General features: G+C 33.7%; 1 protein-coding gene across 6 annotated transcripts in view; it reads right to left on the bottom strand.

Moving 5' to 3' along the window:
• LOC117113678 (E3 ubiquitin-protein ligase TRIP12-like) overlaps positions 1 to 8567 on the bottom strand; it is a 64660-nt gene extending 56093 nt beyond the window's left edge. For 2 of the 6 annotated variants that reach the window (XM_033257088.1, XM_033257093.1), the window contains exons 1-2: positions 8442 to 8567; positions 6989 to 7180 (exon numbers count right to left, since the gene is read on the bottom strand). In XM_033257088.1, the coding sequence (XP_033112979.1) occupies positions 6989 to 7119 (131 nt within the window). In that variant the 5' untranslated portion in view covers positions 7120 to 7180; positions 8442 to 8567. Of the gene's footprint in view, positions 1 to 1463; positions 1499 to 6988; positions 7181 to 8025; positions 8141 to 8431 lie in introns of those variants that run through there. The other 4 variants (XM_033257089.1, XM_033257090.1, XM_033257091.1 and 1 more) reach the window with 4 other exon arrangements.
• Between the last annotated feature and the right edge of the window lie 6120 nt (positions 8568 to 14687).

Below are 14687 nucleotides of genomic sequence, written 5' to 3'. Positions count from 1 at the left end.
ATAATATGAGAAAAATACTAATAAAACGCCAATAACAACAACTTTTTAAATTACTATTATTAAAATTATAATACTAAGACTAATAAATAATAATAATAATATGAATAATAATAATAAAAAATCGAACATTATTTATTATTTATATGGTACTATAAATATATATACTATATATATATGTAATAATAATAATATCAGCAAAAAATTGAACAATATATAATGTTAATGCTAAGACTAATAATTAATATTAAAACTAACGGTAATAAAAACAACAATAATAATAACAACAATGACAACAATAATAACAGCAATAATAATAACAATTAGTACAATGTAGTACCAGTAAATGACTTGTGGCCGAGTTGACTTGTGGCAGAGTTGTTTTGTGGCTGAGATGACTTGTGGCCGAGTTGGTTTGTGGCCGAGTTGACTGTAGCCAAACTTTTTGTGGCCGAGATGACTTGTGGCCAAGTTGACTTGTGGCCGAGTTGACTTGTGGCCGAGTTGACTGTGGCCAAGTTGACTTGTGGCCGAGTTGGATCAAATTCTATCTAACCTAGGCCTAGAACTCACAATACAATATTTTCAACTATTGTATGTTATTCCTCTCATGAATAAAATGTAGGCCTTTTGCGATTCGCGAAAGTTTAATGTCGTGAAAATGGCCGAAATTATCAATTCGCGAAAGTTTCTGGTTTTACAGCAACCAGTCAGATGCCTATTTGAAACACATGGTATTGTTTTAACAAGATAACATAGGGTATGATACCAACATATTAAGCACCATTCCAAACATTTATACAAACTACTCCCAAGTACAGTATATCTTAATAAGCACCACACTACTGTATACTGTAGTCCCCAAAAAATGTTTGCATCTCAACACTTAATTATTTAAAGTGTACAAAACCCATCAATGACTTCATCAAATAAAGTTCTTCAGTATTGAGCCCCATACAGTAGTAACTGTACTACTTTACTATGCCTGATAAGTCCTACAGTCAGTCAAATGCACCTAAAAATTAGTGTTTGTCGAAAAAATGCCTGAAGATTTGTATACTGTAGAAGTTGAGTTTGTTCTAACTAAAAAAAAAAAACAGCTACTTAATAAAATTCTGAATCAATCATCTTTGTAGCATTTGTTAATATCTAAAGAATATAACATTTTATAAAATTGATACTTGGTAATTGATCATTTTTCTAGGGTCCTTATCCTTTCTTAAAAGTGTTCACAACTGTTATGATACAGAGACTATGTCATCTGGGAGAAAGTTTCATTTCTTCACTTGTTTCAAAACAAAGAACTATTCTGATTATTTTTTCTTATGGAGTGGAATCTTACAATCAAAGTGCCTAGTTTACCACTGGCCTACGATACAGTATCTTAACATCATTAATGAACAAAATTGAATTTTCATAAAGAATATTGAATATTATTTCAGCCACAGAATTGAGTCTTAACTTACGGTTGGTAGAAATTCCACATCTTATTAGCACTGAGCAGCAAAAAGAAATTAACATTCACATAAAATTAACATTCACGTGTGGATATTCACAGCATTGAGAACGAATAATAAGTGTTTGAACGTGTAAGTGAACATACAGTAAGAGTGATAAAATAGTTAATGAGGTTACGAAAGAGCCTTACATTAGGATTTAGGGAGTCAATTTGTAGTGGTAAAGATTACAGTATAATTCCACTAGTGATGCATCTGAATGCTAACTTGTACAGGTACCTTAAAGAACATACTGGCAGTCAAGATTCAAAACCTTTATCAAACCCACTGTAACACTTTATTCACATCATTTCATCTACTCTACTGTATGTGAAAGGGTAAACTATCAATGAAGCTGATAAATAGTAAAGATTTAATGTTTAGTTTACACTTTCTTTAAAGCAAACTTTAGAAACTGTACTAGTAGTGATGCTACTACTGGTACAGCAGGCCATTGGATTTTATATTATTTATTTTTAAAAAAAATCACCTGGTAGACCTTCAAAATCTTATTTGCATTACATGTAGGCCGACTAGCTTAATAAGAGCAAGTAAAATTACATAGCCTCATTCATGAAGGGTAAAAATTGCCAGCTTTGAATGTACCGTAGCCTAACGCACAGTAAGGCAAGTAGAACTGTAGATCATGTATTGCTATTTCTCTTTTTACCTCATACACTTTTTCATGTTAATTTTTTTTCTCTAAAGGTGTCGCATGCTTTCAGCAAAACAATTTTGAGTGATCTTTTGCATACTATGCCATTTGTTCAATCACCACATCTGACCATACCACATCGTGCCCCTTTAATTTTCTGGATTACTTCAATTTTAATAATTTTACTGTCTTTAATGTACCAATATTACTTTGAATTTGTTAATTTGGTTTGAATCTTTTTTTAATCTTTTCCTTAATTCTTATTACTGTATTTCCTAAACATTTTTCTGTACACATTTAATTAATTAGTTAATGTTAAAGGTCTAGCTCAAGTTATTTTAATCTTTATATTCTATCGTCCTTCATTTTATGTAGCAGCTCTGGTTTGATGGACAACTATTGTCGAAATAAATAAATAAATGGATAACTTTAATAGCCAAGATTCTATTTCAATAATTAAGTTTAAGAATCACTCAACAAAGGGCACAGATTTTCAAGTCAACCACGTGCACACGAGTCATGGATTCTGTTTTGGTTTCACCTCTTGTTGACCTCAAATGTTAACAATTCCAAACGTTAATCACAACAGGAGTATATCTGGTCGTGGATACTGCGCACCCAGTTATCTGTGTGGCAGGGTAAACATATATGCCATCACAATAGTAATTATAATTTTTTCCTCTTATTTCTTATCAATTTCATTGAAATCATATTCAATGATCTGGTTTAGTTTATAATTATAAGAAAAATCGTTTTGAGATACCAAGGTGACAATGAAGTCATTAATGTTTACACAATATTTTATTTTCTCATTAGGCCTACCTAATATTATTCTCAAGTTTATCAAACACAATCAAATATGCATTCATTGTACTGTATTAAATGTAATATTCATTCACCCTACAATTAAGTCATTGTGCATACAGTACTATCAACAATCATTCTCATAGTCTGTATGCGCACACACAGCTAATGTACAGCATTCATCATATAGCAACTGGTCCCCGCAAACCAGCAGTTTGATTAAAATTTTCATATTGTACAAGGTGAAATAAATAAGGTAATCAATTACATTATATTTTTACTTAAAGACACTATAGAAAATAAAAACCTTAGAAGAAATCATTTCCTTAACAAATTTCATTCAGCCCTTGCTATGTGGGCAAATAATGGCACCTTCAGCTTATATTATATTACTTTCTACAGTGACCCCAGAAATTGTTCAATAATGAGGACTTTCATGAGAATCTAGTTTTGCTATTTTCAACAGGGAATTTTTCTACCCTTTCAATGTCTATCGATAGTGACCAGATAACTGTTTATTCTTTACTGTTTATACTGTAGTTAATCCTCATAAACAATTTCCTCATTATATAATTCTACAAAACATCTGAATCCATGAGATAGGAAAGAAAGTTAAAAAAGCCATTGTGATTCAATAATTCAAAATTTATAGTTAAAAAATACAAATTTATAGTAGGCCTACAAAAACACTTCCAATAGTACTTTAAAATTAAATACTATAGGGCAAATAGTAAAACTTATTAGATTATCACTCCCGCCTGCGTCAACAATTTTGGAAATATTGATGGGGGAATAATTCTATTTTTATTTTATTTTATTTTTTTTTGTCGCATCATTTATTTTAACTGCATAAAAACAACTTTGCAAAAAACAAATGCTCACAAAATATACAGGAATTTGCTCCGAATTCGGCAGACTTTGTATTCAGACAATGGGATCGCCGTAAAGTTGAAAATGCAAAGCCATTCTTTAAACTTGTTTACTGTCGCTAAAAATAAACAGCTCACTAACTGCGGTTAAAAATAGACAACACCACGGTCCTCCCTAAAAAGACACACCCAGTGGGCTGAACGGATCGTTAATTCAGTGTGTAGTCTTGCATGTTCTACAGCTTGGCTAAAAATAGGCAACACTGCGGTCCGTCCCTAAAGAGACCAGCAAAGTGGGCTGATCGGATAGTTGATTCACAGCATGAAGACTAACATGTTCCACAGAGACTCTTCGCTACTAAAAATAACTTGTTACATAAGTGGGCGGTCTTCCTTGCGATGGGTGTTTGGTTGGTGTGGTTGTTGTTGAGCAAAAACTAACCTACGACATCAAGAAAGTTGGGTGTTTGATTTGATGCTCGAGTAATTCTAATTTTTTCCCCAAATATAAGACTAATTATAGGTCATTGAATCACAGGGCAGTTGTTTAAATACATCTGCCACCACGAAAAACTATGTCATATTCATTCTGTCCATGCACACAGGAATCCCAGGTAAAATTCCACCACCCCCTCTTCAGTCCAAAAAAAAAAAAAAAACCTCCCGTCTTCATCAATTTTTTTGAAAAAAAGATTAAACTTGTTTACTGTCGCTAAAAATAAACAGCTCACTAACTGCGGTTAAAAATAGACAACACCACGGTCCTCCCTAAAAAGACCCACCCAGTGGGCTGAACGGATCATTAATTCAGTGTGTAGTCTTGCATGTTCTACAGCTTGGCTAAAAATAAGCAACACTGCGGTCCGTCCCTAAAGAGGCCAGCAAAGTGGGCTGATCGGATAGTTGATTCACAGCATGAAGACTAACATGTTCCACAGAGACTCTTCGCTACTAAAAATAACTTGTTACATAAGTGGGCGGTCTTCCTTGCGATGGGTGTTTGGTTGGTGTGGTTGTTGTTGAGCAAAAACTAACCTACGACATCAAGAAAGTTGGGTGTTTGATTTGATGCTCGAGTAATTCTAATTTTTTCCCCAAATATAAGACTAATTATAGGTCATTGAATCACAGGGCAGTTGTTTAAATACATCTGCCACCACGAAAAACTATGTCATGTTCATTCTGTCCATGCACACAGGAATCCCAGGTAAAATTTCACCACCCCCTCTTCAGTCCAAAAAAAAAAAAAACCTCCCGTCTTCATCAATTTTTTTGAAAAAAAGAGTGATAATCTAATAAATTTTTTTATGTGCCCATTGGTCCCCTTTATTCAACCCCCGGCCTGCGGGCCAAATCCGGCCCCCAAAGATTTTGATCTTACGCAACATTGCTGAAAATTAATCATTTTCCAGCCCATATTTAGAAAGTATTTTTATGTTTATAGAAACACCACATAGGCACCCCTACTCTATCTAGCATTGTTTACAAGAATGTGGCTTTTTCTGAGTGTAGCTCACTGTATCTAGTGGCGTAGGGTATTGACATGGGGAGAGGGAGACTAATGGATTAAATCGGGAGCTGATATGATGCGATGTCTACGATTTGTGGCGCCAGCAGGCTCAGGGGCCACGTATTAACAATTTGCCTCAACCACTATCACTGTGAGTGGATATTTTTGTGGTAGGATAATTTCTAGTGGCATGGTAGGAGAATACCGATCTTTATTATCCTTATTATTATTATTATTATTATTATTATTATTATTATTATTGTTATTATTAATTTTTACTGTAATTTAGTAATTTGCTAATATTACCTAATTAGATTACATTGTCCTTGTTATTTATTTACTTTTATGAAGAATTTTATAATTCAATTCAATTCAATTTTTTTTTTGCATTGTGTGAAATAAAATAAAATGAAATGAGAAGAAAAGAAAATTATATTCAAATTTAAGTCAGAGAGTACCATCATCTAGAGTTGCCATAATCATAACTTTTTTTTTGCCTCAGCCCCAAGCATGGTGGGGCTGAGGTGGTATATTTTCTTCACAATTATGTCCGCCCACCGCTGGTCACAACAGATTGGAACAGGCCCCCAGCTTTAAAAAGGTTGAATACCCGGGCTATAGGTCTTCTTGGTTCTATTTGATATGATAGTGTAATACAACACACTTTATACATACAGTGAGTACAGAGAGTTTTTTTTTCTGTATGATTATTTAGTTTGCAGAAAACAGTGAAACCAAAGTCATAATCCAGTTCATTACGAAAAGTTTACTTTTCCACTAAGCGAATTTATTGGTGCAATCCGTTCATGCGCAATTATATTTCTATCAGTTTTTCACTTCAACGATATTAGTACTGCAAGTCTCTAGCAGTTTCTAGTTTTTGCGAAGTGAAAAAATGCGCAATCAATTCACGAGAATAAATTTGCCAAGTGGAAAAGAAAGAGGCTTTACTCAGTAAAGCTAACCACAATATAGCATATGTACCACACACTGAAGTATGTCAATGGTGAGTTGCTTATGTAAAAAAAACTCGGGTTTATTTCACAGCAGTGCTAATTTTTTTGCATACTTATTCGAAGCAATGTCTATTTTAATATCATTATGGTATTACAAACTGTAACAATTTTTATGGAATGCTGAAATTCTATAGCATACAAGACTGAATTGGGTCACAACAAAGCAAACCCTGAAATTATTTTTAAGTAGCTGATTGTAAAGTGATAACAAGCCTAAATACTGTACGCAATCCAAAACACATTACTCAAATTTCATGGGCATAGGTAACCGGGGGGGGGGGGGGGGGGGTGTGTGTAAAGGAAACACCCACTATGGGGGTGAAATTGCTTCCACTTCCACTAGGTGGCTTTAATATGACTATTCATTTTTCATTGGAATAGGGATTTAAGTCTGCATTCTCAATGTTCACACATCTCCCCCCCCACAAAACCCCCACCCAACAATAAACCTGCCTAAGAAATATTAATTCAAGACAACAAAACGAAACATCACACTTGTATGCAGTGTTCTAGGAGACTGGGCGACAGGATTCAATTGGGGCCTTTGGTATTCTTAAATGATAAAAAAAACCTATTTCTGCCTTGATAACTTAATATATTTATAGGAGAAAATCAGTGTGAAAAAATATTACCGTACATACCTCTTGGTTTGTCCTAATTCTTGCGTTGTATTCAACTCTGGTGAAGGTTTGCGTTTTGTCGCCACGGTAACACGTGATGACCTACGAGTAAGCCCCCCTGGTTGGCACAAACTAGGGTTCTGAGCGGCCATAATACGTGGCTATCAAAGGAGAAGACATTACCTAGCTTCCACGCTCATTTGTATACTAGTGCTGCAAAAGGAGGACACAGAAACAAATATTAACTTTAAAATTCAGAACTAAATTCAAATTCTGGGTCTCGAGCAGGCACCTACAAGGTAAGGGGATGTAGGAACATTACTACTTAGCCAAACGGTCATCTCTAATTAAATAATTAATTTTTTTCACCTTCTCTGCATTTAAATCTAGCAGCAACTTGTTAACGAAACGGCCCATATTCTTTAAATGCGAGTATGAATTTTTAGACCTAAACTACTGAGTCCACTTTGCCGAATACCCAGTTTATCAAATGCCATTTTACCGACCCAAAAATCAGAAAAACCCAGTTTGCTGAAAGCTAGTTTGCCAAATTTCGACACACTAGACTGAAATAGTTTGTCGGATTTCTTATCCACCCAAATTTGGGTGGTATAGTAGATTGAATACTGGAGCCAAGGACAATCATTGGACTTGGTGTAGAAAAAGAACTAGTACATCTTTCGAGACGAGTAGGGGATTACCCTGGTATACTGGTCCATACAGCTCGCTGTGGACAGATGGGAATAGCTGGTGCCGGTTGATTGATGGTTCAGACATGAAGTGACCACCACTATTAAAGAAGCAAGTTACTGTAAGCTAGTCCACACCACAAGCAAGACAAGACGTCAGTATAAAGGGCTATAATAATTCTAACTACATTATTACATGGCATGACGGTAGATTTTTTCCTGTAGGTTAAATATTTTATTTAATATTAAACCAGAGGAGCGAGAATAGCATTATTATTGTACTAAAATATGGGGTTTAAACAAAATTTAAATTAAAAAGTAAGGATGGTAATGGATATTGGAACATAATTGTCAGACAAAGCTACCTACCTCTCTCAACATTCCCAAAAAGCTGTCTTTATTATAGGCCTAGGCCTACCCTAGCCTAAACTCACTCACTCACAGCAAGAGGAAATCCTCCAACTTTTAACCTCTATTCCTTGACCTTTAAGGGGAAAATATACTGATATTAAATCAATGATTAGAATCAGTTGCATAATCGAACCTACAAATGTCTGAAATTAAAAAGGGCATGGTGTCATCATCGGACAACAAAGCCAAGCCCCGCAACAAACAAAAAGGATGCATAAACAACATGATGACCCTGTTCCTGTTGGGTCGATGAATTCACTCGGAAACGTCACGTAATCAGCCTATATTTTTAGTATATTTATGGCATTTAAACTACAATTTTTACATTAAACGAACGTAAAATAGATAGAATAATAGTCAATACCCTTACTCACGTAGAAATGTTTACAAATTAGAAGGGTAAAATGGGAATTTCTTTTGTAAAACACAATCAAAAGACCCAACTCAACCCTTTTCTCTCTAAACACCAGACGAGAAGATGACCCATCAGCCAGCCCAGCTGTTCGCTCTAGTCCAGACGCTTATAAAATTTATAAGAATTAAATAAATGAAATTACTTTTAATAAAAAAAATCAATTGTATATTATTGTACTTCTTAACAATAAATGCTTTTAGCATAAATTATTTCCTGTAATTTGTTCATTAAACGTATTTACAATATCATTAATATCATACTGTATCTTCCAATGAGAGAACAGTACAGTTTGTTATTACTATGAAGTGAAGAGGGCGCTCTATCAAAATAAGCGTGGAGGAAGGCCACGAAACAATATAGAATGAGACCAGCAATTTTAATAATACCTTTTATTAATAATAATAATAATAATATTAAGGAATTCTCCCCAGGGAGCTGAGTATGTGTTCCATATGTGTTTGATTGGTGATATATGATATGATATGGTATATGATATGGTATGTTATATGATATGATATGATATAATAATATATATGATATGATCATATTTTTTTTAATTCAGACTTCAAAAGAGTTTTGAGTTTTAGGCCCCTATATGTATTGCTGTTTCTTAATGTTTTAAAGCCCGAGGAAAAAATGATATGAATCAAATGAATTGACTTTTCTCATTTGCTTTAATGTGAGCATAGAGTTGCATTCACATACTCGCCCCCGCCCCCGAAATTTAAATTTTATATATATTTATGCCTACGTATTTTTCTTATTTTACTATATTTTTCTGAACGTTGCCCGATCACTAACTATCTGTAAATATTCACCTCTGTGCAATAATTCCCCCTGGATTCTGGACCCGCATTGGAGATGCAAAATAAATCAAATCAAATCAAATCCGAATTTAGGGGTTTCAAAGGCTTCGGTATTTAATCGATCTTATTAGAATCTATTAATATGAAAAAAATGCCTGGCGTCTCACCCCCCCCCCCCCCCCCCCCCCCCCCCTAGCGCCACCCCTGACGGTAACTCTCATTAATAATTAGTCTTGGCAACTGCGTTTTTAATTTTAATACCGTAATATGGCCTACGTTGGTTTGTTTACATTCAGATGAGTGCATCATGCAAGCACACTATTAAAAAATTATTGCTGGAATGAATAACTTACACGTTCTACATCACTCAAAATGTTCAGAATTTTTTTTTCTTTTAATTAAATTATTTATTATTTTCCTCACGATTACATTCGTGGCATTTCGGCCAACCAGGAGGTTGTCTTTATGAAATAAAACATCTCATTTAGTTCCGTTTTACCGGTAATTGTTAATGAATGAAATAAGTATAGCAACGTTTAGCATACATAGCGCAAACACCGTAATAAACACGATACACATAATACTGTACGTGTATCGGTGAACACTGATATTTAGAATTTAGATTTGTGTTTTGAGCAGTATATTTCCATTAAAATTTTAATATATTACTACTCAAGCCAAACACATTGAGATGCTGTTATATAAATTATTGTATTTAGAAGCTAACCATTGTTTTTTGAAACCATATTATTTATGAATGATAAGCCTATCATTTATATATAGCGAGCGATATATACGGTATGACGATAAAACTTTATTGTGACAACAGTATAAAATACACCTGAGATATGGTTCCTTAAAATATACGCATAGAAGAATTAAATAGGACTTCATAACTTGTACAACAAACAATGTAAATTTGAAAAATACAAAATGCTAAAAGTTAAGATAGGCAAGACACACAGATACAGATGGATGGTTGGATTTACAGTATTCGGTGACCAACATTAAACCATGAGAAGACGAATTCCCAGTGCTGCCTTCTGGTGGTGATAGGGCAGCTGTAGGCCTACACGAGAGACAATCTTTTTTCCGAAGAGCGTTAATTCTGTAATGTTCACATGATCCATCATAATGTACCTACACGGGAAAAACGGTTTGGTTTCATCTGAAAGGCGGTGCGATATCGTATTGCAGCCCTCCAGTTGAAATTCAAGGAGAGCATACGGGGACCAAGAGGCTGCCACGGTTCAGCGCATACACAGTGGCACCAGCAGTTTAGTTGCCTAAGCTAAACTGCTCAGATGGCATTTGCGAATGAATTAAATAAAATTAATATTGATCATAAGTATGACCTGTCAATCATTATGAATTGTAACCATAATTCATAACAAATACGAATAAACGAGTAGAAAGAAATTCAAGATTCCAGCTATACTTTTATCACGATTGATTCTATGTTTAATATTAGAACATGAAGTGAACCCAATTATAGGCCTATATCTTTACAAAATTAGGCCTAATCTTACACTAAACACTTACATATAGCATTAAGCACTTGTTACAGGTGGCATTGAATACAATTAAGAAAAGTCGACCTGTCAATTTTATGAATTGTAACAAGATTCGTAATAAATACGTTACTGTACGAATAAACGAAGAAATAATTTCAAGACAAATACGTTTTATCACGATTATTGTTAGGTTTAAATATAAAGCTAAGCACTTGTTGCTACAGATGACATTTGCGAAATTAATCTAATAGTATTTATGTAAGTACGACCTGTCAATCATTTTGAATTGTAACAAGTTTCATATATAAACGAAGAAAGAAATTAAAGACTCGTAAATACATTTTATCGCTATTCCTTTTAGGTTTAATATTACGCTATGCAATTTTTAACACAATTATAACGTTACAAAATTAGGCCTACATCTTACATTTTATTCTAAGCACTTGTTGTTACAGATGACCTTTGCGAAATGAATCGAATAAAATTTATATAAGTACGACTCAATCATCTCGCCCCACGAAGTATGAGTATTGCAATGAGTCCCGTCTGTCATGTATTTCAGTGTTATCCATAAGTAATATATATATTTGGTCATAAAAGTTCATGCATATATGTAAATGCGTATAAATTGTTCTACCCCTCCCCACCCCACCCAGCATTTAATGTTTGTGCACTTGTGAAAATGTTGATATTTGGGAGCGACCCCTTACAAGTATACTTACAGTAGGTACTGTTTGTGTATGTTTGTTTAGGAGTATGCCTGTATAAAATATTACTCCATACATTTAATTTTAAGTGGGATAATTTTTATTTTGTATGTATAGTTTATTCTGTGTAGCTCATATCTGCATATTTTATCAATGACTCTGTAGAAGTGTGCTTCATCTTTAGTTAATTTTTTATATTTTGTAATTTAAGTTGAACTAACCACTCTTTGTGTGTGCCACCGTTCCAAAGGCGTATGTTCTCAAAGTAAATAAATATGTATTAAGTCAGAGAAAAAAAAAGTAATACAACAAAATTTTATTAAACATCGATTGTTAAAAAATGACAGCCATTAGGCTGATTGGTATGTAACAATGGATTGGAAATTATCGCATATCGTAACTGTTAGCATGCAGAACATTTGAGTTTAATTCAAGATAATTGCATCCTTCTTCTTAATTGTGAGTATGCAATTAATTCTCCCATCGATAAATAAACTACGCGGCTTCCACTGCGTCATTTCGTGTGGTTTCATGCAAAAGTTGCATAAAAGCTTATGTGTCAAATTTTCAGTTATCGAATAGTACGACTTTTTTTCGAGATCTCTGGTTTTTTTTATATATATATTTCTGCTAACAGATCGAGAATTCGATTATGATGGAACGTGGTTTTGTTTTCGGACATTTGGGGGTCTGACAATCATATGATTTGTGTAATAAATACAAATAAACGAAGAAAGAAATTAAAGTAATTCCTAATACATTTTATCACGAGTCTTGTTAGGTTTATTAGGCTATAAAATTTTGAACCCAGGAGTTATAACTTTACAAAATTAAAATCGATATTTAATCAGCGAACGATATAACTGTGTGATAACCAATCATAGAGTGCAGGAGTATAATAATGTTTCTAATTATTATGTGTTTGTTTAAAATACTGTGTCCCATGACGCCTGTCCACCAATCAGAGGAAGCTACGGGTAGAATTATTGTTTCTATGGTTACACCCAAATGAGGCCTGTGGAAATTACTATAAATTATATGCTTTTTTTAAATCTACACCACATGTGAGACAAACAGGAAAGTAAGCAGTAATGAAAATATGTATAATATGAAGATTGAAAAGTAATTTTAAAGGTATCGGAGGTGGAAGGTGAGTGTAAAATACATTATTAATTCAAGTCTGAAAATGCATTAAATACTTAATCTTATTTAAAATAATAACTCCATGACTTATCCTAATTGCAATACAGGCGTAGATGATTATTGTTTTAATAACTTTGTTTAGTCTTATTTATAAACATGGTTATAGGCCTAAAAGAAAGTTCAAAAACAAACATAGGCATGTAAATAATGGTTCAAAAATGTACTGTAGGCCTACCGAAGAAGGTTTATTAACAAATTCGAGAAATTTAAATTGAGCAACAAACACAGATGACTGAAATGTTACAATGGTCACCTAAACCGAAAAACTACATCCTTCGTCATAGAAAACTATTATTAGAGAAAGAACTTTGATAGAAGGCTTACCCAGGCCCTCGGCTGTGGATTGTCTCTTCGTTTCCCAGAGTGTCAGTTTTGTATTTATAATGTAATTACAATGTCTACTCAGTAAATAATTACTTAAGCCTTGTCACACCTGGCGGTGCATAGACCATCAACTAGACGTTTCCACCGCACACGGTTCTGGCCAATTCTTTCCAACTCTGACAATATGTATCCAGCATAATTCACTTCTTTTTCAAGATCTCTCCTAAACGTATTCCTTGGTCTACCTCTTTTTTATTTTTCCTTGGGGATTCCATGTAAGCGCTTGTCTAGCGATGTTGTTTACTAAATAAATAATCATTTACTAAAAAAAAATCTTTAAAAAATAGTTAAATAGGGGCCTAGATAAATAAAATAATTAAAGAATGAAATAAGAAAATAAGTAATAAGGTATCAGTCCATTGGGAGTATAGAAAAAGTGTTTGTATACTCCAACATTAACGATATCTGAAATCGCCGCTGTGGGTTGTGATGAACGTGTTTTATGTTGTATGTTTTTTTCCAGTTATTGAAACTGTTAAATACGGTATAGTGACCAATAGGTCTACTCAGATTCTGCCAACAGAGCCACCAAACCTCCGTCCAACTTTTGTTAATATTTCCGCCTTGGAAAAATGTTCTTTTTCGACCCAAAATTTAAGTTGTTCGGTTTATATATTTCATCCCTAAAGCTGAAACAGAAGGAGAGGCAGCGATGAGAATTGAACCGGGGATATATACAATACGTGACTAATACAATGATGTTACTAAACATTAAATTATGACGTAGGCCCCTATATGAAAATATACATTCATCAACATGCAGTTTATTGCTACCACACGCTTGCCAACTTTGAAACTTTGAAAGTTTCATTGATCGCCAAATGATTATATTTTCAGAAATGTTAAAACGCAAAATATATTCAAGATGTAATGTATGTACATATGCAACATGTATTGCAAATTGATTTCAGTGTTCACATAAGATGGTTTGCACATTTTAAATTGAATTTCAAAAGATCTGTCTGGTGAATATCTCAAATAAGCTACCTCCGAAACAGTAATTTAATTGAACTAGCATAAATCTATCTACAGGGTCGCACCGGTATATACATCGTTCAGCTAGTAGGCCTATAAAAAATGTGCCTATACCTATAAATGCCCGGGCCATATATTAGGAGACCCTACTTTGATTATTAGGGTTTTATTGTACGGTTGTATTTTAATTAACTCAATTAGATAAATAATTTTGATAGACATTATAATAGCAATTAATTCAGGCCTATACTCTTTGGTAGTCGAATCATTAATTAGTCATTCTCATAAACACGATTATAAATGAGTGTTTTGTTCGGGTTACCGCTGTACCCTAATGTACTTGATTAAATCCATCTTTAAAAAAATGTTTATTTATTTTTAAGGTGTATGATGGCGTCCTGTTTCGTTTTTCTGGGTGTAATAGTAGTACTAAGTGTGCTGCTCCAACCGTCTACAATGTGTATGTATAAATTCAATGAATAATATTTAATATTAATAATAATATATCGTAGTATTAATAATAAAATGGTTAAAATAAGAGATTTTAAAGCAGTAAAATCTATAAAAACACGTTACACACATACATACACCCACCCCCCCCAAAAACAAACACATA

This window comes from Anneissia japonica, unplaced genomic scaffold (assembly GCF_011630105.1).
Source record: "Anneissia japonica isolate Jap-2015-1 unplaced genomic scaffold, ASM1163010v1 scaffold5623_len388731_cov182, whole genome shotgun sequence".
Classification (NCBI taxonomy): Eukaryota; Metazoa; Echinodermata; class Crinoidea; order Comatulida; family Comatulidae; genus Anneissia; species Anneissia japonica.
The sequence above is the reverse complement of the archived record's forward strand: the minus strand, read 5'-3'. Positions and strand labels throughout refer to the sequence as shown.